General features: G+C 42.4%; 1 protein-coding gene and 1 pseudogene across 1 annotated transcript in view; one reads left to right on the top strand and one right to left on the bottom strand.

Moving 5' to 3' along the window:
- LOC126193633 (neuroligin-1-like) overlaps positions 1-25,783 on the bottom strand; it is a 196,558-nt gene that overhangs the window by 16,648 nt on the left and 154,127 nt on the right. The window contains exons 6-8 of the mRNA XM_049932707.1: positions 24,591-24,634; positions 24,407-24,527; positions 15,179-15,423 (exon numbers count right to left, since the gene is read on the bottom strand). Of these exons, the coding sequence (XP_049788664.1) occupies positions 15,179-15,423; positions 24,407-24,527; positions 24,591-24,634 (410 nt within the window). The remainder of the gene's footprint in view (positions 1-15,178; positions 15,424-24,406; positions 24,528-24,590; positions 24,635-25,783) is intronic.
- LOC126205456 (5S ribosomal RNA) lies at positions 23,985-24,102 on the top strand (annotated as a pseudogene).

Raw genomic sequence — 25,783 nt, 5'->3', positions numbered from 1 at the left:
CAGACAGGTTTCGCTAGAAAGAAATGAATGAATAATAATTTAATTGATACATAAAAATACAATTGACTGAATCAGCTGTTTTCATTTGTTGCATCAATAGGCTGGTTTCAGTCAAAAGACTGAGTGAATAATTAAACCAATACATAAACCTCAACTGAAGATGTCAATTGTTTGACAACAAGCAACTGAACTGATTGTTTTCATTCAGTTGTTCTCATGATTAACTGTAGGCATGTGAATAAGTAATGTGTGTCAATGTGTGTGTACTAGGTTTGTGTACATCTGAAGGAGGACTTAGCCCAATAGCTAATGATATTGAGTAATCTTTTTTCAATGAACCTGTCTGCCACTCAGCACCTCTTCTGTGTAGTAAGTAGTTATCTATCCTTTTCATGTTGTTATTCCCTCCTTTTCCATTAGCTGTTAAATTTTACAAACAAATACACAGCAGATAATGATGTATGTATAGGTAATATATCATCAGTTGCCAGGAAAAGACCATCTAATTGTTTACTGACCAATGAAACTGATGAGAATGCACTCTAAGCCCCCCCCCCTTTTCCACCCCTCCTTTCTCCAGAAAGATCTACACAATGCATACTCCCACAACATAGACAACTGTATGAATTTAGTATGTTTGAAGACTGAACATGCAGTGGATGTTGACTAGTAACAAGTGTAACCTATGCCATTTTTGTGATATCTCAAAACTCTTTCATCATGAACAGTTACTGTTCACTTATACTCAGAGGCGTGTAAGTATTCTACTAAATAAATGATGTATACAAGCTGTGTACTAACAGTGAGCTACTGATGCTGAACTCTGCCCTGCTCTATGACTTTACTGGGAGCTTATGATAATAACTAAAGGAACTCAGGTGGGATTCTATAGTCTATCGTGATAATCATTCATAAGATGCCAGTATTAATGAAACTCTGTGAGAACCAACACAAATGAAGAAAGCTGAACAACAACTTTTCTGGTATCAACAGATGGTTGGCCCTCAGCTTCAAGAACTGTAGTGAGGACTGTGAAATACTCGTATTGTGTTTATTTCTATAGAACTGCAAAATAATGATAACTGGATAAATCAGTAGCTTTCCTCTTTGGAATTATTCTGTGGCAGACTGGCAACTGGAAGTGACACACGGACACTGCACATCTTGAACTAGTCATTGACCTGATTATGTACACATGAAAATACATTTACACATACTCTAGGATTTCACATTTATGTCTGAGAGAAATTGTTCAGAATGAAATAAAAATACTTTCCAACTTATAATCCTGATTTTTGGGATGTTTCCCTTGATTTGTAAGACAAATCCTATCCCAAATATTTCCAGCTGAGACCCTCTCTGTTCCACTACCAGCTTGCCTGTTGTTTAAGTGGACTGATCTTGACTCTACAATAAGTCTCAACTTGAACAGCCTGCATTGCATTCAGGAGTAGAAAATGAAAAATAAAAAAAGTATGGAAATAAAACCTTTTCAACCACTCACTGATGAAGTTCTCACAGCTCCTCATCTACCTGCAATAGCTATACTAGTCCTTTGCAGAAGGCATAATTGTTTCCCAGCACTTTGCTGCATCCCTCATCCTTCAGAACTCTGGCCTGATCCCACGTTTCTATCAATCTGTTCTATCTTCCTTTCATCACAGAATGCACCATGCCTTTTCTCAAGGTAATTTCAATCGCTTTCCCCTTCAAGACTATGAAATCATTTTTGAAACCTAGTCATCTGTCAGTTATAGCGTACCCTGCCACTCCAAATGAATCCAAATAATTTTCCAGTATTACTTGAATCCTACATGCCTGCAACCTCCTGCATTACTTCATTTGTGTGGGTTATCACTTAGTTTTATGACAGAATATACAGTCTCATCTGGTAGATTAAATCTACTTGACTTGAACATGGGCCTTTGTTGGGTAAATGCTCTACTAACTGTGCTCACAACTCAGGACCTGTCCTCACAGCTTAACTTCCACTAGTACTACATCTCCTGTCTTCCATACTTCACTGAAGTTCTCCTGCAAAACTTGTGGAACTTGTGCTCAGCTAGCCCAGTCAGTAGAGCACTTGCCCACAAAAGGTAAAGATCCCAGGTTCGGGTCTTACTTCAGCATAGTTTTAATCTGCCATGAAGTTTCTTATCAGTGTGCACTCCACTGCAGAGTGAATATTAATTCTGGAAAGAGTCCCCTAGGCTGTGGCTAAGCCATTTCTCTGCAATATCCTTTCTTCCAGGAGTATTAGTCCCACAAGTTTTGCAAGAGAACTTCTGTGAAGTTTGGAAGATAGGAGATGAAGTACTGGTGGAAGCTATGCTGCAAGGACTAGTCATCTACATCTACATCTATACTCTGCAAACCACCATGAAGTGCATGACAGAGGTATGTCACATTATACTAGTTATTAGAGTTTCTTCCTGTTTGGAGTGTGGGAAGAGTGATTGCTTAAACGCCTCTGTGTATGGTGTAATTATTCTAATTTAGTCTATACAATCCCTATGTGAGCAATGCTTTGGTAGTTGCAGTATAATCATACTGTAATCATTTAAAGTCAGTTCTTGAAACATTGTTAGTAGCCATTCTCTGGATAGTTCTGTCTTCAAGAGTGTGTCAGTTCAGTTTCTTCAACATCACTCTGACACTCTCCCATGGGGGGGGGGGGGGGGGGGGAATATATATATATGTTACTATTCATGCTGTTTTCTCTCTATACAACCAATATCCCTGTTGGTCCTATTTGATATGGTTCCCAGACACTTGAGCAATATTCTAGATTGGGTCACATGAGTGATTTTTGAGCAATCTCCATTGTTGACTGATTGCTCTTCCTCAGTATTCTATCAATAAACTTTAGTCCATCATCTGCTTTATCCACAACTGAGCCTATGTTATCATTTCATTTCACATCTGTAAACTGTTTTACACTCAGGTACGGTATTTATATGAGCTGGCTGATTCCATCTGTGGCTCATTGATATTGTAGTCATAGAATACCATGTTTTTTCATTTTGGGAAGTGAACAATTTTACATTTCTGAAATTTTAAGGCAAGTTCCCTATTTTTGCACCACTCTGAAATCTTATCAGCATCTGACTGAGTATCTATGCAGATTTTTATAGATAGTACTTCATTATAGATAACTGTATCGTCTGCAAACAGTCTGAGGTTACTATTAATCTTGTCCACTAGGTCATTAACACAACCACGAACAGCAAGGGTCTGAATACACATCCCTGAGGCACATATGAAGTTACTTCTATATCTGTCATTGACTCTTCATCCAAGATAACATGCCATGTCCTTCCTACCAAAAAGTCTTCAATCCAGTCTCTAACTTCACTTGATACCCCAGAGATTTATGAACCAGATTTTAAATTGTAAGATATTTCCAAGGGCAGATGTGAACTCTGACCACAACTTACAGGTTATGAACTCTAGATTAAAACAGAAGAAACTGAAAAAAGATAAGTTGAAAGAACCAGAGGTTGCTGAGAGTTTCAGAAGGAGGATGTGATGTACCTTCTCCATTTCTTGCTTTTATGATTATTTTTTCAAAGGCAAAGAGAAAAGGGGAAGTGGTAGCCCAGTGTAGAGCCTGTGCCTACTGTCATGTATTTTTGATTTTCAAATGTTAAAAAAAACATAAGATGCTTTTCCTGTTCCTCAGTAAGAGGAAGGACTCACTCTCTGTTAATAAACGAACGTAACTGTTTTGGATGTGAGAATAAGTAAAAAGTTTGTATTTCTTATGTGTGTAGAAGAAATAATATAGCGATATTTCACCAGTGAAAAATTGAATTATTATTCCAAGTAGTACTGTAATATATAAAAATCCAAGAAGCCCACCTGTAGACTTTGGAGCTATTATGAAGATCTGATCACAAAGGGAATGATGGACACGCTGAAGATTTTGTAGATGGATACAGTGATGAGATGTAGTATTATTAATTGGTAAGCATAAATCTAAAACAAGAGAAAGACTATTTCATTTATGTGGAACTAATGTGAAAAGATTCTTTACCCATTTGCAGGCATAGCTCAGCTTATTGTGCTTGTCCAACACACCAAAAAATTAACCTCATTATTTCCTTATACCTAAACATTTATTATTTTTTTTATTAGATTATAAAACTGTATACTGTCAGAAATAAGTGTCTTTATTTAGGGAGACAGTAAAAGCATTATACCATAACAGGGGAAAGGAATACAGTAGAAAATTGAGCCAGTAGCCTTAAGAGATGAAATAGTGAAGGCAGCAGAGGATCAAATAGGTAAAAACACAAAACCAATTAGAAGTCCTTGGAGAACAGGAGAGATATTAAATGTAATTGATGAAAAGGGAAAATATAAAACTGCAGCAAATGAAGCAGGTGAAAGAGAATAGAAATGTTTAAAAAATGAGATTGATAGCAAGTGCAAAATGGCTAAGCAAGAACAGCTAGAGGAAAATGTAAGGATTTAGAAGCGTATTTCACCAGAGGAATGATAGATACCATCTACAGGAAAATTAAAAAGGCCTCTGGGGAAAAGGGAAGCTGCTGTATGAACATCAAGAGCTCCAGTGGATAACCAGTGTTAAGCATAGAAGGGAAAGCTGAAAGGTGCAAGGAGTATATAGAGGGTCTATACAAGGGAGATAAACTTGAAGTCAATATTAGAGAAAGGGAAGATGAGATGGGAGATATGATACTTCAAGAAGAATTTCACAGAGCTCTGGAAGATCTAAGCCGAAACAATCTGTGGCACTAGACAATGTTTTGTCTGAACTACTGATAGCCTTGGAAGAGCCACCCATGAGAAAACTCTTCCTCTGGTGGGCAAATGAATGAGACTGGTGAAATACCCTCAGACTTAAAGGAGAATGTAATAATTCCAATCCCAAATAAAGTAGTTGCTGACAGGTGATAAAACTACCACAATATCAGTTTAATAAGTCATGGTTACAAAATACTAACACAAATTCTTAACAGAAGAATGGAAAAACTGGTAGAAGCCGACCTCGGAGAAGATTCCAGAGGAATGTAGGAACACAGGAGGCAATACGGACCCTATGACTTATGTTACAAGTAGGCTAAGGGAAGGAAATCCTATGTTTATAGCATTTGTAGACTTAAAGAAACCTTTTGACAATGTTGACTGGGATACTCTCTGTGAAATTATGAAGGTAGCAGGGATAAAACAGGGAGTGAAGAGCTCTTTACAGCTTGTACAGAAACCAGACTGCAGTTAAAAGAGTTAAGGGGCTTGAAAGGGAAGCAGTGATTATGAAGGGAGTGAGTGAGATAGGTATGTAGCCTGTCCCTGATGATGTTCAATCTGTCCACTAAAAAAGTAGTAGAGGAAATGAAATAATTCGAGTAGGAATTAAAGGTCATGGAAAAGAAATAAAAACTTTGAGGTTTGCTGATGATGATGTAATTCTGTCAGAGACAGCAAAGGACTTGGAAGAGCAGTTGAATTGAATGGACTTTGTCTTGAAAGGAGGACATAAGATGTCCATCAACAAAAGCAAAACAAGGTTAGTAGAATGTTGTCAAATTAAATTGCGTGATGCTAAGGGAATTATTTTAGGAAATGAGACACTTAAAGTAGTAGAGGAGTTATGTTATTTGAGCAGCAAAATAACTGATGATGGCCAAAGTAGAGATGATATGAAATGTAGACTGGTAATGGCAAGAAAAACTTTTCTGGGGAAGATAAATTTGTTAACATTGGGTATAGATTTAAGTGTTAAGAAGTCTTTTCTGGAAGTATTTATATCGAGTGTAGTCATCTATGGAAGTGAAATATGGGTGATAAATAGTGCTGACAAAAATCGAATAGAAGATTTCAAAATGTTATGGTGCAGATTAATGTTGAAGATTAGATGGGTTGATCACATAATTAATGAGGAGGTACTTAATAGAATTGGGGAGACCAGAAATTTGTGGCGCAACTTGACCAAAAGAAGGGATCAGTTGATAGAAAACATTTTGTGGCACCAGGGGATCAGTAGTTTAGTATTTGGGGGGGGGGGGGGTAAAAATTGTTGAGGGAGACTAGGAGCTGAAGATAGTAAGCAGGTTCAGAAGGATATAGGTTGCAGTAGTTATTGAGAGATGAAGAGGCTTACTCAACATTGAGTTGCATGGAGAGCTGCATTGAACCAGTCGTTGCGCTGAAGATTGCAACTAAAACAGCCTGTATGATCGCACTCTCGACACTAAGTGTAGATGTGGTACTGAATCAAATGTTTTTCAGAAATCAAGAAATACTGCATCTACCTGACTGCCTTGATCCAAAGCTTTCAGTATGCCATGTGAGAAAAGTTGAGTTAGGATCCACAACATCAACATTTTTGGAATCCATGCTGATTGGCATGGAGGGATCATTCTCTTTGATATACCTCATTATATTTAAGCTCAGAATATGTTCTAAGACAACAAACTGATGTCAAGGATATTGGATGGTAGTTTTGTGGATCATTTCTGCTGTGCTTCTTGTAGACAGGTGTGACTTGTGCTTTCTTCCAACTACTGGGCACGGTTTTATGTTTAAGGGATCTATGGTAGATTATAGTTAGAAGAGGGGATAACACGGCTGCAGATTCAGTATGGAATCTGACAGGGATTCCATTGGGCATTGGAGCTTTGTTCAGCTGTTTCTCAATACCACTGTCATTAATATAATTTCACTCATCTTTTCAGTGGTATGAGGATTAAATTGGAGCCTTTAAACTGGAACCTCATCTGGCACACAGTTTTAATCTGCCAAGAAGTTGCATATCAGTACACATTCCACTTCAGAATAAAAATTAATTCTGGAAGGGTGACTCTGGTTAATATAAATGTATTTGAAATTTAAAGTTTTTGATTCAGTGCTCATTTAATTGAGCCATGGCCTTTCCTTAAAAGAAGTACAATTCTGCCTCAGCATGTTCCTTGTTACAATTTACACATATAAGGTGCTTCAAGTGATGTCCTCACATTCTGAAGCACTCATGTCTGCTGTGGAGTGTGCGTTCATTCAGAAAACCCTCGATCATATGGTAGCCTTTGCTACTCCAGGCTTTCAACCATACCAGTAGCAGTGCTACACACTTCACTTTCTTGATGGGCCCACACAGAAAAATGCAAAGTATTAAGATCATGGGATTTTGAAGGTCGAGGTAGAGGCCCTTCTCAATCTATCCATACTGGCACTTTAGATCTTGTATATGAACAGAAAAAATTCCTGTTACCCCATCATGCTGATCCATGGGCTATGGGTGAAATCTGAACTCAACCTGATGGGGACTTGATGGAAAAGTTAACATTTCAAATGCACTGCCTGTGGGGAAGGGGGGGGGGGGGGGAGCATCCAGAAGACATGGTCAGATGTCAAAGTAACTTTGCACACAAGTACACAATGATTAGAGCTGCAATTATCTGTGACAGGTAGAACAGTTACCATAGATCATTGTTATTACCAGCTTAGTAGGGTGTATAAGGGCCACAAATAGCATAAGATGTTGACTGATTACTGTAAAGGACCTGGAGGTGTCACATATCCCTGTGAAACAATGTTATCAGCATCTGACAGATTTGGAAAGGGGCCTTATTGTGGATCTCCATTTGCCAGGCTGGTTGAACTGCGTGGTATCCAGATTTGTGGGGCATTTAAATATTAGCAGTAACCCAATGTTGGACTGCATGGGAGTATGAGGTCAGGCACATTCATCATTGAACTTCCAGTCACTCATTAGGCACCAAACATTGTAGCCCCTTCACATCTGCATCTACCACACCTGGAAAAATAATAGATTCCCTGCAACATTCTGTGTCATCCTGCACTAATGGACAGATATTAGCAGCAACTGGACAATGTGATTACCATCCCTTTTGCAGACTGCCACTAACAAACTCATATAACGTAACTTGACAACTCCTATATCATTGTATATGATAAAATGGATGCTCAATAAATAATAATAACAGCACAACACCAATGACTGCATTTGGAGTGGTGCCATGACTGGCAATCATGGACTGCTGATGAATTGTGTTGCACTGTGTTGAATGATGAATTGTGGTTCTGCACTACCCCAGATGACCAGTGTCAATGTGTACTGCAGCAACTTGGGGAGAGGTCCCATTCTTCCAATGATTTGGAGAGCCATTTAGTATGACTTCATTTCATGGCTGGTTGTGATTGAGGGAACTGTTATAGCATAACAGTACATCATTAACACGCTGTGTCCTTATGTGCTATCTATAAGGAATCATGATACCATTTTTTAACAGGGCACTGCTTGCCCATATAAGGCATGTGACTCTATGGGCTGTCAGTATGATGAGGTACTCCCATGGCCAGCAAGATCCCCAGATCTGTCCTCAATAAAACATGTTCTCAATAGAACATGTATGGGACCATCCCAGACATCAATTCTAACTCAGAGCCAGTTTCTATGATATCAAGAATTATTTTGCTCATGAATCAAAGAGAATGACATAGAAATAGAAGTCTATTAATATATTAATTAAGTAAGGTAAGGTCAAATAGCACTGGAGATTACTTGGCCAGTGGATGCCTTCTCTGGAAATTTTGTGGATGTCCTTAATTCTGTCTCCTTTGAAACCACAAATTACACAATTTAAACTGTGATCCATAGTTTGAAGTTCACCAAACTCACAAAGAGCACCATTTGCAAGGTTTCACTTTGTTGTTAAGCTTTTACACCAACCTGCTCCAGCTATTATTCTGTTTAATCTTGTCCAGTATCTTCTTGGAAAGTCAAAACCAGTAACTTATTTGGTCATGTCAGCAATGAGAGATCCATTTTGCCAGATGTTTCTTCACCAGAGTTCCTGCCAATCCTTTCTTCCTCAAAAGCTTCTATTTCTTGGGTGGTTTCCTGGAGAGGCAACCTCAAATTGAGTCAATTCTTTGTGTGTAAATGATGATGAACTGAGTGACCACATTGGTCTAGTATCTTCTTCCACTACTTTTTTTATTACAGCTTTGCATCTGATGTTTGATAGTTGGACACTGGTTAGCACTGGTAGCCAGGTTGTGGCGGTCAGTTTCAATGAGACACTTATGATCCTCATTTATTCATTGAGCTCCAAAACAACTTTCTTTGTGTGTGTGCTCACTGCACATACTGGGGCACAGTATTCTGCAGTACTATACACCAGTGCCAATGCTGATGTGTGCAAACTGTTTGGGTCCCTTCTGCATGAGTTGCATGCTAGTTTGGCTAGTATAGAGTTCCTGGAGTTTGGTTTTTGCTTCAGTTCTTCTAGGCTGTAGTTGTAGGAAAGTGTACAGTCAAGTTTAATTTCTAAGTATTTAGGGGTGTTGTCACCTTTAATTGGCTCTCTATTAGGTTAAAGGATCAACTTCTTGCGAATTTTATGTTGTTGAAATGCATAGTGATACTTACTGATGTGAAATGGCTTGGTTTCATGTATACTGGTATAACACTCATGAAGAGTCTGTGATATATAGATCACTATTCAGAGGAACTTCCAGCTGTTCAAATGACTTTGATTGTGTGGTAACTGCTAACACATTGGCAAAGGCAAATTTATATGACCTCGTGTGGTAAATCCAGTGTTTGTAAGTTGAAAAATAAAAAATAGGGGGGGGGGGGGCGGGGGAGGGGGAGAGAACCTTGAGGTAGGGCATTGTGCAGTGCTCTGACACTGCTTATCTTGTCTCTCAGGTGAACTCTGTAAGTTCTCTCCAGTAGCATAGATTTCATGATCTTCAATGTTTAGTGTCTGCTTGCATTTGGTACCTTCTACGGGTTTACCTAAAAGCCCTTGGATCCAGACTGTCAGACACTGCAGCACCACTACTGTCTTCATTATGTCTTGGAAGCTTTTCTCTATGCACGTGGTCAGCATCAATTCTTGTTGCTCATCAGCTCCTGTTTTTTCCGAAACCGGCTTGTTCCACCAGCAGGACCTTTTTGATAAATGGCAATACCCTTTCAGCCAGTCTGTAGGTAGCACACAGTAGAGAGATAGATCTACAGTTCTTCAGATCATCTGCCGTTTTCTTCATTTAAGTATTGCAATCACCTTCGTCTTCTTTCATATCTTTAGAAGTTTTGTAGAATCAGGTATCTTCGTGAAGAATCTGCCCAATTAGAGTTTGGTTTTTGGTCCCAAATCTTTTAAAAATTCTGGTAGTACACCATCCACGCCTGGGGCTGTGGTTTTTCACCTGTTTCAGAGCATAATCTGTTTCATCAATATCAACTTCACATGCAATTTATGTTCTTTCAGAGCAATTTCCAAAATGTATCTTCAGTTTTCTTCTCTTTTCCTTTTTTTCTGTACCAGTAATTTTTATTTCTGGTGTTTTCCTGAGTGTGGTGAGACAATGGCAGCTCCAGTTTTCATGTTGTTTGTTTCTCCCAATTTTGTAGTAAATTCCATCCCTTAAGAAAGGATACTGTCTCCTGCAATATGTTTTTTTTTTACTTGATCTACTGCACTGTATTCAGTCCTTTTAGAGTCATCCATTAGTTTCTCACACTCTTCTGATAAGCATGTGATGTACTCTTTCCTTCCTCCACGAAGGATGATTTTTGTTGCTATGGTCTTTAGTAACACAGTAAATCTGTTGTAGTTTGCTGGCCATGGGGTGGATCCTATTGGTGTTTTCCTTTATGTGTTCCTGATATTTTTTCTCCAGTCTTCGCTATTTAGGTTCCAGCAAGAGAGTTGTGGGCTGTCTATAATTTGGAGAGTAACGACAACTCCAATTATCACAGGTCATTGTTGACCTTTTGTGAGAATCTCTCAGTGCCCTCCTTGATCTTGAAGGGCAGTACTATTTCTCCACAAGTGGTGAAGCATAAGACAAAATCGACTTAGAATTACACACTTTGGAGAGGAAAGCTGCCTTCTCTTTTGGATGATAAAGGAAATATAGATCGTGAGTGGAATGGAAAGCTACTTTCTCTTTCCGATCATGAAGGAGAAGTAGATCATGATGATCTTTCCTCATGGCCAGTCTTTCTCCAGCCTGATTACACTTTGTGTAGCCCCATCATATGTGGTGAGAGCTAAACTCCCCAACACAGACTGCTGGATGTTTGGCATTTCGGAGGCTTCTTATGGTCCTTTGATCATTTTGTGATTTATGTGCATTCCAGACTGTCAAGTCCCCTACTTTTATACTTCTTCAGTTCAGATGTGCTACCTGTTTGAAGTATATATAGTGTATTTACATATTTACTTAATATATTTTTTCTCATATGTTACCTGGTTCATTATGATTCATGTTATTTTACTTTATTTATTTATTTACTTTGTGATGTATTATTGTGATGTATTTTTACTTTGAACATGGTGTTACAAAACAATACTGACAGACTTCTAGGCACTTTAAAGGGTGTCTTGAGGAACAAATTGAGGGTAGGAACATTGATCCGGAAATGCCATCCAATGATGCTACATATTTTCAAAGTTGTAGCCAGCACCTGCCACTAGGTGATCTCCTTGGCTGCAAAGATGACTTTGTACACTGACAGACAATAGAGATAACACCTCGCAGTGCTGTTTGTTGTTTAGTGATCGCAACTGAATGCCACTATAGTCATTGGAGAAGGAGCAGCTAGATGCTGCATAGAGAGGCCTTGTCTCCTAAGAATGCAACACTCTGGTGCCTCGGTGGATGACTGTTTCAGATATGGATTTCCGTTTGCAGTTTATTTTTCTCCTGTATACTGAAAAACTTTGGATATTTTAGAGTGTATGTATGTGGACTAGTTACAACATTGGTGGGCCAGCTTGTCTCAGGAGAGGATACAAGGGCTTTGTGACACACTTGCCAACCAAATCAGTGTGTGCACCCAGAACAGAGAGGGTGTAGCATCATACTGGTAAATGAGCTCTTACTGCCAAGTTCTTTCTAAATTTTATTCAACATTATGATCATCGAAATAACACCATGTACCCTCACTACCTGAACTGAAATCAGTGAGAGCTAGTAACCATACATTTGCATTTAACTCGCAAATGCAAGTGCATATCTACAGTTCAGTTTGGGATGGGGGATGTGGGAGATGTCCCAGCCTTTTCTGCGCCAAGCTCCCTCTAAATCTAACATGCCATGACCTCCACAGATGGCTAACATTTGTAATTGAATAACAACATGTTGTTATTATATTAAGACATTTTACATGATTTATTTACATTAATGCTTCAGCCTAAGTTCAAAGAAGCTTGCACAAATGGCTCTTTCAAGAACCGATTTTACTGGAACTTTTTTGCATCTATTATTACATACATTCGATCGTGTCACATTTCGCTGTTACAATGCACTCTATGTCAGTACACATATGACAGCAAGCTCTGCTTAATGTGTTCCAAAATGCTGTGCATAAAAACGGTAGTCTTCTGGGGCTCATACCTCAGGTTCTGCTGATGTTAGAGAGCTAGTGTCAAGTGTTTTGGATTGCCCTTGGGCTAGGACCATTTTAATTCGCAACAGAAGGATCGCCTTAGCGTCACTGCCCTACAGTGCAATGTCAAAGTACGAATATTACACATTTTCTCCTGATTAATCAAATGGAGCAAACCGGTTGGTTCTTTTTTGCATTTATTGTGATCTACTGTGCGCTCTTTGGGGTTATGGAGACACCGTTCATGGCCGGCTGCTAAAAAATGTTTTTCTTTGCAATTTTGCGTACCAAAACAGAGCCAAGGATTCCAAGATGACTGTGCACAGCAAACGGCTCACATTTTGCGATATGTTCCTACGGTTCCGATCTCGAGTAACCTTGAAAATTTTGTTGCTATTTTTATCCGTTGCCGAGATTCGGAGCTTGAAAGTTCCTAACATGTACACGTAAAATTCGCACATAAATTCAGGTATGAGGCGAAAACCAACTAATAAATAACCCCAGCAAACTTCTCAAATTTTAACGACATATTCTCTACCTACAGGCATTTGTCTTGAAGTGCCATTGTCTAGTTTTCAAAAATCTTTATCCTTTGTCGAGAAACACCCCAAAAAACAAGGTTTTTCGGTACCAAACGGGATATCAAAACCGAGCCACAGATTCCAAGACTACTATGCACAGCAAATGGGTATAATTTGTTTCGATATACTCCTAATACCCCGATCTCGAACAACCTTGAAAATTTTCTTGATGTCTCAATCCGTTTCCTAGATACAGAGGTTCAAAGTTATCCTACTTACATACTAGATAATATACGCACTTAAACCCCAGTCGAGGCGAAAATGTAGTTCATGATGTGACGTAGCACGGAGAACTATGCTGTAAAGTGTCTCTGTTGTCATCAGAAGGTACTGGGAGCTCGACGTTGCTGTAGTGAAGCACATGCAAAATTTATGTCCACGCAACATCCGGCTTGAGTTGTATAATTAGTTTGCTTTATTTCAATTTCACGTAAGTAAACGACACTGCGCAACGGAATTAAAGGATAACTTCTTCGAAACCCTCTAATTTCGTCTTTCTACGACGCATAATTTTGAAATTTGTCTCAAAGTTGCATACAACCTGCAGCATAAGACCTTCCTCTGCAACGGTGCAGGAGCGCGGCGTCCTGCGATGTCACTATTGAACCCGACAATGTTTGTAACAGCAAGGTGTCGTCACATGCGATAAAAAAAAAAAAAAAAAAAAAAAAAAAAAACTACTCCTCAGAAGCTCATGTGACGTCCAGGGTGGGTTAATGGTGTCACATTGGCACCTGATTTAACCGCAGTTCTGCCCAACACCATCGTGGACGTGTCACACGATGGGAAGGTCATCACATCCCCCTTGTACATTCCACTCCTTCTTTAGACGTTCCTGCGACGGAGTTCAGAACCGTGACGACCAAAGTTGAAATCGTGCAGTTTTCTTATGCGTGGCTGAGGAAAACATTCGAGACACAACACCACTAGGAAGCGGCACTAAAAGGCCCAAGGGGACAACCCTTTCCCCTGGGGCGTTGAATCACACACATTTCGAAGTCGGAAACGACAGTTCACAGTGCGATCTGGAACAGGAAGACGTTCTTGACCGCCTTTGACACTACTGACATCCTCGGACGGTTCAGCCCTTCTGTAAGGATATTGTGGGGCTGCATCCACAATAAACGTGACCGCACCCCTTTGGACTGCAATGCGACTGCAATTTTTACCCTTGCATTCGCGCCCTCATGTGATGTGATCATGAAGGGGCGCGACATTGACCATTGACACATGCGTGAATAAAACGGAAAAGAGTTCCTCAAAATCCCTGCTTCCCCCCCCCCCTCCCCCCCAGTATGGCGATGACGAATATATGCTTCCGATGTGCGTTCACCGCGATGTCGCCAAACACGGATGCGACCATCACGATGTTGTAAACAGAACCTGGATTCATCCGAAAAAATGACGTTTGGCATTAGTGCACCCAGGTTAGTCGTTGAGTAGATCATGGCAGGTGCTCCTGTCTAGGATGCAGCGTCAAGGGCAACTGCAGCCATGTCTCCGAGCTGATGGTCTATACTGCTGCAAACGTCGTCGAACTGTTCGTGCAGATGGTTGTTGTCTCGCAAACGTCCCCATCTGTTGACTCAGGGATCGAGAGGTGGCTGCACGATCCGTTACAGCCATGCGGATAAGATGCCTGTCATCTCTACTGCTAGTGATACGGTGCCGTTGGGATCCAGCACGGCGTTCCGTATTACCCTCCTGAACCCACCGATTCAATATTCTGCTAACAGTCATTGGATCTCGACCAACGCGTGCAGCAATGTCGCGAAACGATAAACCGCAATTGCGATAGGCTACAATACGACCTTTATCAAAGTCGGAAACGTGATGGTACGCATTTCCCCTCCTTAGACGAGGCATCACAACAACGTTTCACCCGGCAACGCCGGTCAACTGCTGTTTGTGTATGAGAAATCGGTTGGAAACTTTGCTCATGTCAGCACGTTGTAGGTGTCACCACCGGCGCCAGCCTTGTGTGAATGCTCTGAAAAGCTAATCATTTGCATATCACAGCATCTTCTTCCTGTCGGTTAAATTTCGCGTCTGTAGCACGTCATCTTTGTGGTGTAGCAACTTTAATGGCCAGTAGTGTATTTGCATGCTAAAATTTTTGGGAAAATTTTTAAAGGTCCTGTGATAGGTAGAATGAGACAGCTGATACCCCACTTAATTCTAGTGGCGGCAGAGCGAGCGTAACCTTGGTGGCCTCGGCGGCGTCGCCGGCGGCGCTGGCGGCGGCCACGGCGGCCATCTTCTTCTCCTCCTCCTTGTCGCGGCGCGCGCGCCGCCCGGCCCCGCGCTGCCTGTAGATGCCGGCGAAGATGAGCACGTTGAGCAGCAGCAGGCAGCAGCCCACCGCGATCGTCACCGACAACGCCGCCGTGTAGCTCTGGTAGTGCGACGACGCCAGCCGCCGCAGCAGGCCACCTCCACCGCCGCCGCCTGTTGACAAGTTCCAACTTCCACTCTGCTCTCACTGCGCGGACCGACTGCTCTCACATTCCTGGGAGCTGCATGGAGATCAGACACTGTATGACGGATGGAGAGAATGCTACTAGCAGAAGAAGTTTATTGAATATTAATCCACAGATCATTTTGACAGTGAAAATCAAATTAAAATGAAAACAAAACATCACCTACACCGAGGTGACAAGAGTCATCGGATGACTCCTAATATCGTGTCGGACCTCCTTTTGCCTGGCGTAATGCAGCAACTCGATGTGGCATGGACTCAAAAATCATTGGAAATCCCCTGCAGAAATATTGAGTCATACTGTCTCTATTGTTGAGTGGTACGTAAGTAAATAAATTAGTGAAATTAAAGTGAACTAGAAATTAGAATATAAATGAAAAACTTGGTTTAGTTTAGAGAGTTACATACTCGCAAGCAGCGAGCCGTACAGCAGAACAGAAGAGACACTGACCCTGAAGTCAGCAAATTCCACATAAGCGGGCGCTGTCGATTCAGCCGTCAGGGCATCGCCCGACCGGCTCACGTGTTTCTCAGTTGTCGTATGTGAGCAAAGGCCCTCGCCTACATTCCAAGAGCCAACGACCGACGTTAAGAAGATTCTTCGAGAAGCTTTTCAACGTGACAGACGAGGCAATGACCGTGAAGTCGTTCACCTCCAGTAAACTGAAGTGAATAAATACGCGAGACGCAGTGGGCCAGACAGATGAAGATGAAGACGGAGACGGAGACGAAGACGAAGACGAGAGACGAAGGAAGAAAAGAAGAGTAGCAGTAGTTTTCAGTCAGTTTCGGTGCTGAAGACCGTCATGCAAGAAGAGTCTGCATCATGCACAGACGAACCAAGTCCGCCGCTGTAATGGAATAGCAAGCAGCCGCCGTAGCGCCAGAAGACAGAAGTTAAAAGGTATTTGAAGTCTGGTTTTTACATACCCGGGTGACTCGTGAGGACGGGAAGAAGACGGCCTCACATCAGTAGTCACCTGTGAGCTGGGATGAAGACCTGACAGCCGAAGACTGGCAAGCGGGAGTCCGTGGTTCGAGTCCGGGACACTGGCCTTCCCCCGCCGCGCCGCTCCGCTGGTCGACGCAGAACACACGCGGCCGCATAGAGAAGAGAAACACTGGGACGCCACTCCCAAGGTATCATCCGACGCACGACTTCGCTCGCAATAATTAAACCGGCCACCTCGCGCTGAGCGTCTCCCGTCAGCTGGGCGAGACAGCGACACGAGATACACACCGCTACGCGTAATCAGACGCCGCCGCCGCCGCCGCCGCTGCCGCAGCAGAAGACTTCACAAACGACACAGCTGCCGCTCTCCGAACCAGAACATCCCGTAAGATACAGTTGTACAAATCTTCAATAAAAGTTATTCTTATGTAAAAATGATGTTTCATTCGACCTCATACCCGAGCCAAGGAAGAACCCACCCTGCCCACATGTTGTAAGAGAGAAAAGTTAATTTATTTAATATTTTAACCCTGACAGAACGCTTTAGAATGCTCATCCTGACAATTGACAGCATCCAAATAGAAAACCCAGTTACATTTAGTAGCAGAAGTGTCACATTTAGTAACACAATTGTTACATTTGGTATCAGAAGCCGTTCTAGTTATTACACTATAGACGTCCATTGAAAGGGTCTTGTAGCCTCCTTTCATTAGTCTGATAGCCCACTTTCACTAGCATTTCTCTTTCTTTTACTTGTTTCTCTTTTTTCATAACTCTCATAGTGGTGTGATTAAACGAATGTGGTCGTGTGCCACGTTGCTAGACGGTGGCATTGTCTGCTGCAGAAAGTCTGCGATAGTCATACAGATTCAGCAGCAGTTGTACAGAATAGCCAACTCTCGTAGTAGTCAAGTAGGCAAAGAGGTTTGCGCTACTTGTGAGAAATCTACCTGCGTTAGGTTGTTGGCGGAAATGGCGTCTTTGGGTTTTCCGGGCCACGGGGAGCGTGGAAGAGGCTGGAGAAGAAAAAGGGAGGCAGTCTGCCGCCGGTACGGGAAGCGTCCACAGCTGTGCTCCAGTCGAAGAAGGGTGAGTTACACTGAGCGCGTGGCGCGTTGTTACTTGGCGAGAGGAGAGCTGTTAGCTCTTGGTCTCGCTTTTCAACTCTGAAAGATTGCTTTGCCTTGTCACAGCAAGGAATGCAAAACTTTGGAAGATTTTTCTTTCATTATATTTCTACAGCAGATTTGGATCCGCTGGAGGAGCGCCACACAAATGTGTCGATAAGAAGTGAGCACTCGATTCTGTATGAATGTCTGTCTGCCTTCAGCTGTGCCTGTATAAGCTTTTATTTTTCTAAATATTAATAGCTTTTCCTTCTCGTAAATTTTCCTTGCTTTACGTATCTTTCATCCATGGGGAGCCAGCCACGTGGTTTGTTGGGCTACCGTCATCACTAACTGTCCGATCTCATGTTTGTTTTAAAGAATGTTAACTGTTCATGATTGTGTGATGTGATATTGTTGCAACTTGGCCATGATACCTGGCAACTGCGTCTCCACAAACAACGTGGGCACGCGGGTGTACTGCGAAACGTGTACCGTTTCACGACTTATTGCGATCAGTTATCAGGCAACAGCAGTGGTATGAATGATTCACACCAATGATTTTAGGTGTAGATTATAACGTCGAATGTATCGATGCTTTTCTTTACTGTTTTACGAATTAATGTTATCAGGGATTGTGTACATGCCTCACATCCATATATTAGGAATAAATGATTTTATTCACAATTTTCTCTTAACGTTTTCGCACCTACGCCACCCACCTCTTAGCTTTCCCGTTAGCACATCCAACGATTCAACGTGTTTCCTTACGCACAGGTCCAGTGATTAGTTTCCCCTTTTATTTTAAAACAAATACCTTAGATTAAGTCTTATTTTCAGGTGTGTTGCTGGGAGCTGATCTTATGCACAGTGTTCATACATTTTCTATTGTATTTAAAATGTTTGATTCTCGTGAACAGTGCACGGTCAATACTATTAATTACATTGCATCCCGTATGGGCGACATCACAACGTATGCATTTTTATGAGTTTTTGGTCTATGATCAAATTAATTTATTTTCCGACTCGGCCAAACCTCGGCTTATGTTGTCCAACTTTTCTTGGAAAGTACGATTTTCGAATTTCAAAAGTAAACTTGTCTGTGATGCACGATACCAACCTTATAGTGACTGCTACTAGGTTTTTTTGAGCGTCTCCGTAAAGTTAGTTCTGGCATCTGCTTTTGAATATAACTAGTTTTATAAGTTCATACCTCTTTAGGTTGCTCCAGACGGTTCCTTCCAATGATACACCGCCAAAAGTATAATCAGACAATAATGGATCTCTTCGCCTATTAATACGTAATGGAACCACCCATCCCGCTGACATTCCGGACCTTGACGTTGATGCAGCATTTCCATTGCCTCCTATGGGATTTCAAAATCTCTCTGCAATGAATCAGATACTCAACAGAGGGGGAATTATAGAAGATTAGTGTTGCTTGTATAAATTGGACAGCCACAACAGCTAGCCACAGTGAGACCTGAAGATGTCGAGCAACTGACTTGTGGAAATGTCGAATTTAGACAATACGATCTGACGCTCTGGCCGAGAACCTTTTAAGCATTTATTACGTTGGGACAGCCTCAAACAGAACATGGGATTAGTATTATCCATCACGCAAGATTTACCAATAAGAGAGAGTGCAGAGTGAAAGAATACAGTTGAATACATACCTATGTATGATTTCCTCATTACTTATGTCCGTATTCTTAATCAGACTTCGAGCAATGTACGCTTAGTTCCTAACAAGACTGCTGAAGCGTGAGGATTGTTGTAAGAGTTTGATTAAATTCCTCATTAACAGAACTATTTTAGTAGGCAAAGTGATCACTGTTCGTGCGTGTATGAATTGACCATTCGTTATTTTCCAATAGAGGAGGGCAGGTCGAGTGAACAAAAGGCCGACAGCCAACACGCAGGCCAATTTAGCGTCCTGGACCCGTTCTTTGAACCCACCATGGGGAACGATACAAGCTAGAGAGAAAGCTACTGCGTCATTTCTTTGCTAGGACACCTCCTCCACCCCCCCCCCCCCCCCGCCCTCCTCTTTTTTCCGAGAAACTGTTGCGAAAGTCGAGGTACCGCCGCGCGCAGAAATAATGTTACCGATTTCAACCCAGTCTATTTTGGCTTTATGAAATCCACCATCAAACCTACCATCAAATAACAATAATAATGATGAAACAGTCCACACTGGCAAACATATAAGTTATTATCAGTTAAGTGAGAGACAAAGAGGTAAAAAATATACTGGAAGCGTTGGACGTGTGCTGCAGTCCGAGAACGTTAAAAATTAAATGGACAGTTAAAGTACAAAATGAAGAAGCACTACAAAGAAGAGAGAAGGAAAGTAGTCTATGGAAGATCATTACCAGAAGAATATACAATTTAGCGGGACAGGTGTTGCAGCATGCACAATGGTTCACTTGGCGCTGAAAGTGCAGTGAAGGGAAACATTAGCGAAACAGATTACAGAAACTGTTGTTTGTAGTAAAAACGTAAAGATTAAAAGATTAGCATAAGATTGGGAAAGATAAAGGACAGCATGAAATCAGTTCAAAGACTGGTGACTTAAAAGAATGTTTCGCAATAGGCAACATCGGCTATCACGGTTTTACACTGCGAATCTGTAATCTTTAGTTACATCATACTGGGTTGCCTTTGCTTGTGTTGTTTATGAAACAGCGAGAAACTTCGTTTAGCCGCTGGGTTGTTGTTTTGTCCTTGAATTTTCTTATCACAACTTCACTGTTATACAAAACGGCGGGTCTATTAATAATTTGTTTGTGTTTCCACAGAATCTAACTTACAGGTGTTCCAACCGTCCCGTACATTCCTGAAAAATTTGTTGGTTGGTGTCAGCATTTACACTGTAATCGTGCGTAACATTGCATCCACGATATTTAAATTTTGTTAATTATTGTAGTGAGTATTATCTAAACATATTCCTAATCATTATTATAAGAGATCGGGCGAGATGGGTGCAATGGTTAGCACAACGTAATCACATTCGCAAAGAAGGAGGTTCTGATTCCTGACCGGCTATGCGGATATAGATTCCCGATTTTTTTTAAGAATACTAAAGGCAAATTTCGAAATAGTTCCTTTGAAAAGGACACAGTTGACTGAATTGTTATTTTACAGACTTTTTATGACATCCATCATTCACCTTGGGATGTCTTTCTCTTCTAATTTCTCGCCAAGCGCAGTGCAGTGGTTTCGCTCATACCTGACGTCTCGCCAGCAGTGCATATCCGGCACCATGGAGTCGCAATGGAAGCATGTAGAATCAGGCGTCTCCTCAGGGTTCGTTATTATGTTCTTTATTCTTTTCATTGTACGTAAATATTGTGTCTTCAGTTCGCTCTTACTGTAAATACCACATGTACGCTGATGACCTCAAGTTGTATCTAGCTCTCAACCAATAAACCTGAAGACAGCCATCGTGAATCTCAATACTGACCTGTGTGCACTACGAAAAAGGGGGCAGGATATATGGTTAACAGCTCAACCCATACAAGACACAAGCGGAACTGGTTGGTCTTTCTAGGTTTATTACCCTGAAATATGGGGAATCCTTACCATCTTTAATCAGGACAAATGTAAACTTTTCTCCTCCATCGAAGAGTGTATGAGTAATAATAGATGAAAATCTACATTGGTCTGAACACGTAACCGCAATGTACAAGAAGGGATCAGCATCCCTCCATGTCGTACAAAATTATAAAAGGCGCTACCCTCTAGACCTGAAAAAGAAACTTGTACAAACAGTTATACTTCCAATATTGATTACAGCGATGTTTTCTTGCAAGGCCATTCTCAAGAACGCTAACGATGCCTGGAATTGGTTATGAATGCCTGTGTTCGTTATACCTGCGAAGTACCATTCTTTGATCATATTTCACTATCATATGCACAACTATTCTGGCTGCGTGCAGTCAAGCGCAGAGGTTTCACTACTCTTTGTCTTCTAGACTATCTCATCAGCGATCACTGTCCCTCGTACTTCTCCTCGTCCTTAACGCTCTTGTCTGAACAACATGGCAGAAACATCCGTTCCCATTAGAGCAAAATCCTTTTTGTCCCAATCCATTGCTAGCCCACTTTCTCGAAGTCCTTCTCAGTAGCAGTAACCCGACTCTGGAATAACCTCCCACATCGTATTACAGGACTGAATAACGTCTACATCTTCAGAAAACAGTTAACGACATATCTACTAAAGTAACAATAATTTCCATTGTCACTGTACGCACTCTTTACCCCTGTAGGTCCCTCTTTCAACCATGTATTCTTTTTTCCAAGAAATTGCTATCTCAGAAAACTTTTTTTTTAACACGTAAAATTCTTCTTATATCTGCTACTGTCATTATTATTGTTGTCATTACTACTATTGTCACTATTAGTGCCAATAGCTACAGTAGTACATGTACTTCCAGTTGTAAGGTGGCAATGGCCTTGCACCTTAAATGAGTCCATTTAACGTGACACTTTAGGTTTTGTTGGAGTAATACTCTAAATTACGTTGCAGGAAATCTATGTGGAAACGCATCGGCACGCGAGAATTTCGCGAATTTGTAATTATAAGATTTTGCGGAAAGGCAGTACGCGAGACAGAGCTCGGCTACGTCCCCGCCTGAACGCCGAAGGCCACAGCCTGACGGTATGAATGGTGAACTGGGGGATTTCTGTAATCCGTATAGAGCGGCCGCAGCGGCCGCCAACCTCCGAGGGAAGCGCGGCTGCAGGTGTTCAAGTGTTTACCAAAACAGAACAGTGGATAGCTGTGCGTGCTCTCGCCTGTGTCCCACTAATTTTACGCCTTCGAGTAACTCAAGTGGGGCGGGCCAGGAGTACCGAATAACAAACTTCCAATGCAAGAATCTGTGTTCGCTACGACGGGGAATCTCGAGTGGTCTCTTGGGGGAAAACTTCCAGTAAACGTGTTATTGCCCACAGCTGTAGTTCTACCCAGCCAGTGAGGGCGGAGTTTGCTTGTGAAATTTTGTAGAAATAAAAGAATTTGGGAAAAGAGTTCTATTCCCAGGCCGTACATTGGCCTCAAATGTTTAACCTTTTTTGCTGACGTCCCATTCCTATTACATTAAATAAGGAGACATCCCCGTACGTCTTTCTTGCATTTACCGCGTCAGATTTGCATCTGATGGTTAAAATTGAAACTAATTTTTACAGCCTGAACCGGTTCCACATTAACGCATTAGCATATCTATCAAGTTTCGCTGTTATACGATAATTACAGCCCACAATGGATCTCTATAGGTAGCTGCACTTTAATGATTACCACCAGGTACATTAAACAATAAAATTAATCTGTGTAAAGAAAGAGAAATCCGGCAATCTATGGTGGACGTTTACAATGGTTTTAGAATTCAGAAATTACGAAGGCTATTCGGACAGTAAGGAACGATCGGCCGCGAAATGGAAACCACTGTGAAAGTCAAAACTGTTTCATTTGCAACAGTGAGCGACACCTTCCAGCTACTTCTCTTCTTAGTCGCTGCTCCGACTTAGACGTCCGTCGTGGCGTTGTACCAATTTTTCAGTACCCTTATCAAAGAAGGCAACCTCCTATTCTTCTGACAATTTTGTACGCTGAACTGCAGCTCGTTGTCTGTGCCAAAATGTTGTCTCCATAGCCAGCGGTTCATTGGAGGAGAGATGAAAATCAGAGTGAGCTAAGTCCGGGCGGTATTGTGGGTAACCAAACCCTTCCCATTGAAGACGCTGCGGGAGAGTCCTCATTGCCTTTGGAGTGTATGGCCGAGAATTGGCATGAAGAAGGAAACGCGTGACAGTTACGTTATGCGAGGTACCATGAAATCAGGCGACATCTCACGGCAGGCAGCCATACTTCACGGGAGACACTATTTCCTAGGCATCTTCGCGTGCTCATTGTGTGCTCTGAACTGAGGAGAGCGTCGTGGCGCTATCTACGGGCATACTAGAGACACTGCAGAATGTGTGTTTCTATTTCGCGACCGATCGTTCCTTTCTTTCCGAACAGCCCTTGTACGTCGAGGATTTGGAGCTACACATGAAGAGACCAATTTGATCTTTCATCGGGACGAAGCACAACCACACTGGTGTACGTGGAGGAGCATTCCTGAAGAGTGAGCTGCTTCAACGTAAGGGACGTACAGATCTCTCTTTGCACCAATGGACTACAACATTCCTTGATCTCGTGGTATGTTTTTCCCCTTTTTTTTTTCTTTTTTGGTAGGAGGGGTGCAGGATTTGTCAGATTCGTCAAAGATCGATGCCGCATACCGACAGCTGTGCCTGTAGTAATTCCAGAGATGCTCACTAAAGTAGAGACTACTGGTTAACAGTTGTCCCTGCGGGGGAAAGCATTTGTGAAAGGTAAGTGGAAACTTTGATCATAATCATAGTTGTGCGAGTAAGATATACCCAAAGGCTGTATGAAAAAATATACCATTTTATAATAAGATGAGGCAACGGCCTTGCCGTAGTGGATACACCGGTTCCCGTGAGATCACCGAAGTTAAGCACTGTCGGGCGTGGTCGGCGCTTGGATGGGTGACCATCCAGGCCGCCATGCGCTGTTGCCATACCGAATAGTAGCGGTTTCGGTCATAACGACTGGGAGAGCAGTGTGCTGACCCCACGACCCTCCTATCCGCATCCTCCACTGAGGATGACACGGCTGTCGGATGGTCCCGGTAGGCCACTCGTGGCCTGAAGACGAGTATTTTTTTTATAATAAGATGGTTCTGTCGGAAAAAAAATTCTTTGCAGTCCTTTGCTTAAGTTAGTCTTAATTCGTGTCGAAGACGTAGTCTTGTAAAATGAGATGAATCTTCCTGAAACACCAGCAGACGCAGGCGGGCTGAAGCAGAGGGGCGGCCGCTTTACCTTGGTTGAGCAACGACGACCCGGGGTCGGGCGGCGTCCTGCCGTCGCTGCCCGGCGCAGCCCCCGTCGTGGTGGCGTTGGGCGGGCACTCGGTCGTGGAGGCGGGTGGGTGCGGCGTGCCGCCGCCGGGGGCGCTGGCGGCGGGCGGCGGGGGCGGCGGCGGCGGAGGCTCCGTGGGCGGCGGGGGCGGCGGCGCCGGCCTCTGCAGCGTCTGCGGCCGTACCGAGCCTGCCCACAGATGACCCCCAGCTAGCACTCTGTCTGCAGACGGTACGTATTCGGGAGAATACGATGCGGAAATGCACCCAGTTTTTTTTGGAAAGTAACGCGCTTAGCTACACTCGCTGTCAAAGTGAAGAACTCGGACTGAATGTAGATGCAGTCACCCTCACCCCGTAGGTAAGCGGTTAGAAATAGAATCATCTGACGTGGCTAGAACAGTGTTAGTGTGTGTGACCACGTTATCAAGTTTGTCACTTTACATATAACGAACGTGCTGTGCGTCGGATGGTTGACTAGATCGATCAGCCTTTTATCAACACTGTCAAAAATTCTGAAACGTCTTAATCTGCAACAATTAAGACCTTTCATCACTAATCGCATCATCCGGTCTCATTAGTTCCCCTTCCAGCCTTCGCTGTCTGCAGAACTCCCGACTCCTGCGGGTAATAGAATACATCGTCTACAATCTACTACGCTGCAGCAATTTCTTAAGGCATCGAAAAGGCAAACGGTAGGGCATTGCGAGATTAGCTACCTCTAAAACTTCTTGATCTCCAGACCATTCCAGTCTTCTTCCCTAGACTGATTAGCACCTTTTAACAAAACCGTCGGATCATGGTGAAGACGATGAGCAACGGTCAAGCTACAGACTACTCCGGGGTCCCACAGGGACCGGCATTGTCGCTGACTCTCTTTATCCTATATGTAAAAGATTTACCAGTGCTGCCCCAAGTCGTCCTTGCCCAGTTTGCGGACGACACCACCCTACTAACGAGCAGCAGACGGACTACCGCTGGCATAGCGCGATTGCAGCGTCAACTCATTTTAATGGAAGAATGAGCAGCAGCGAACCACATTAGAGTCAACGCTGGAAAACCAGAGCGGTGATGTTCACTCGCCGACGTCCCAAGCTGCGTGACAGACTTACTCTCGGCAACCGAATAATCACCTGCAACGATCAAGTTATTTATCTACAGGTAACTTCGGACAGCAAAATTCTTTTCAAACTTCACATCCAGTCTAAGAGGGTGCAGTTATTATATCTCCTTCACCAGCTGTACCCGCTACTGGCCAGCGTGCAGATGAACGAAAAGACAAAGCTTAAACTATATAAGGCAACGGTCATACCCGCATTACTCTTTTTCTTTTTTTTTT

This window comes from Schistocerca nitens, chromosome 1 (genome assembly GCF_023898315.1).
Source record: "Schistocerca nitens isolate TAMUIC-IGC-003100 chromosome 1, iqSchNite1.1, whole genome shotgun sequence".
NCBI classification, from domain to species: Eukaryota; Metazoa; Arthropoda; class Insecta; order Orthoptera; family Acrididae; genus Schistocerca; species Schistocerca nitens.
The sequence above is the reverse complement of the archived record's forward strand: the minus strand, read 5'-3'. Positions and strand labels throughout refer to the sequence as shown.